General features: G+C 63.5%; 1 protein-coding gene across 1 annotated transcript in view; it reads right to left on the reverse strand.

Moving 5' to 3' along the window:
* Positions 1-164: 164 nt before the first annotated feature.
* The window catches only part of LOC104270677 (protein FAM49A-like), a gene marked incomplete at both ends in the record, with an annotated part of 915 nt that continues 616 nt past the window's right edge, over positions 165-463 (reverse strand). Inside the window, 2 exons of the mRNA XM_009865106.1 lie at positions 165-291; positions 369-448. Of these exons, the coding sequence (XP_009863408.1) occupies positions 165-291; positions 369-448 (207 nt within the window). The remainder of the gene's footprint in view (positions 292-368; positions 449-463) is intronic.

The raw sequence follows: 463 nt of genomic DNA on the forward strand, positions 1-463 counted from the left end.
CCCCCTTCCTCCCCATCCTCCTCCTCGCTGCTCGGTGGGGATGAGTTCCCCTCTGGAGCAGCTCAGACTGAGACACGCCCATAGAGGGGTCATCCAAGGAGAGAGACCCCAGCACGTCACAGCTACAGCGGGGCGGCTGTGACCTTCTCTCCCCGGGCACTCACATCGATCTTGGAGGTTTTCGCGAAGGCCCCCACGGGGTGGACGTGGTCATAGAGGATGATGACGCCCACCATCACCCGCATGCAGAAGAGGAGGGTCTCGGTGTTGGGGAAGCGGCTCCGGTACTCCCTGTGCCAGGAGAGGGGCTGGCTGAGCCTGGGGGGGGTCCAGTGAGATGTCTCCCCCACCCCATGCGGGGTACTCACGGGGTCTCCAGCATCACCCTGCAGACGCAGGCCATGGTGCTCAGGCAGTCGGTTGTGTCCTCGATCGGGAGGGTCTTGTTCTGAAACCCAACAAG

This window comes from Apaloderma vittatum, unplaced genomic scaffold (assembly GCF_000703405.1).
Source record: "Apaloderma vittatum isolate BGI_N311 unplaced genomic scaffold, ASM70340v1 scaffold31332, whole genome shotgun sequence".
In the NCBI taxonomy this organism is placed as follows: domain Eukaryota; kingdom Metazoa; phylum Chordata; class Aves; order Trogoniformes; family Trogonidae; genus Apaloderma; species Apaloderma vittatum.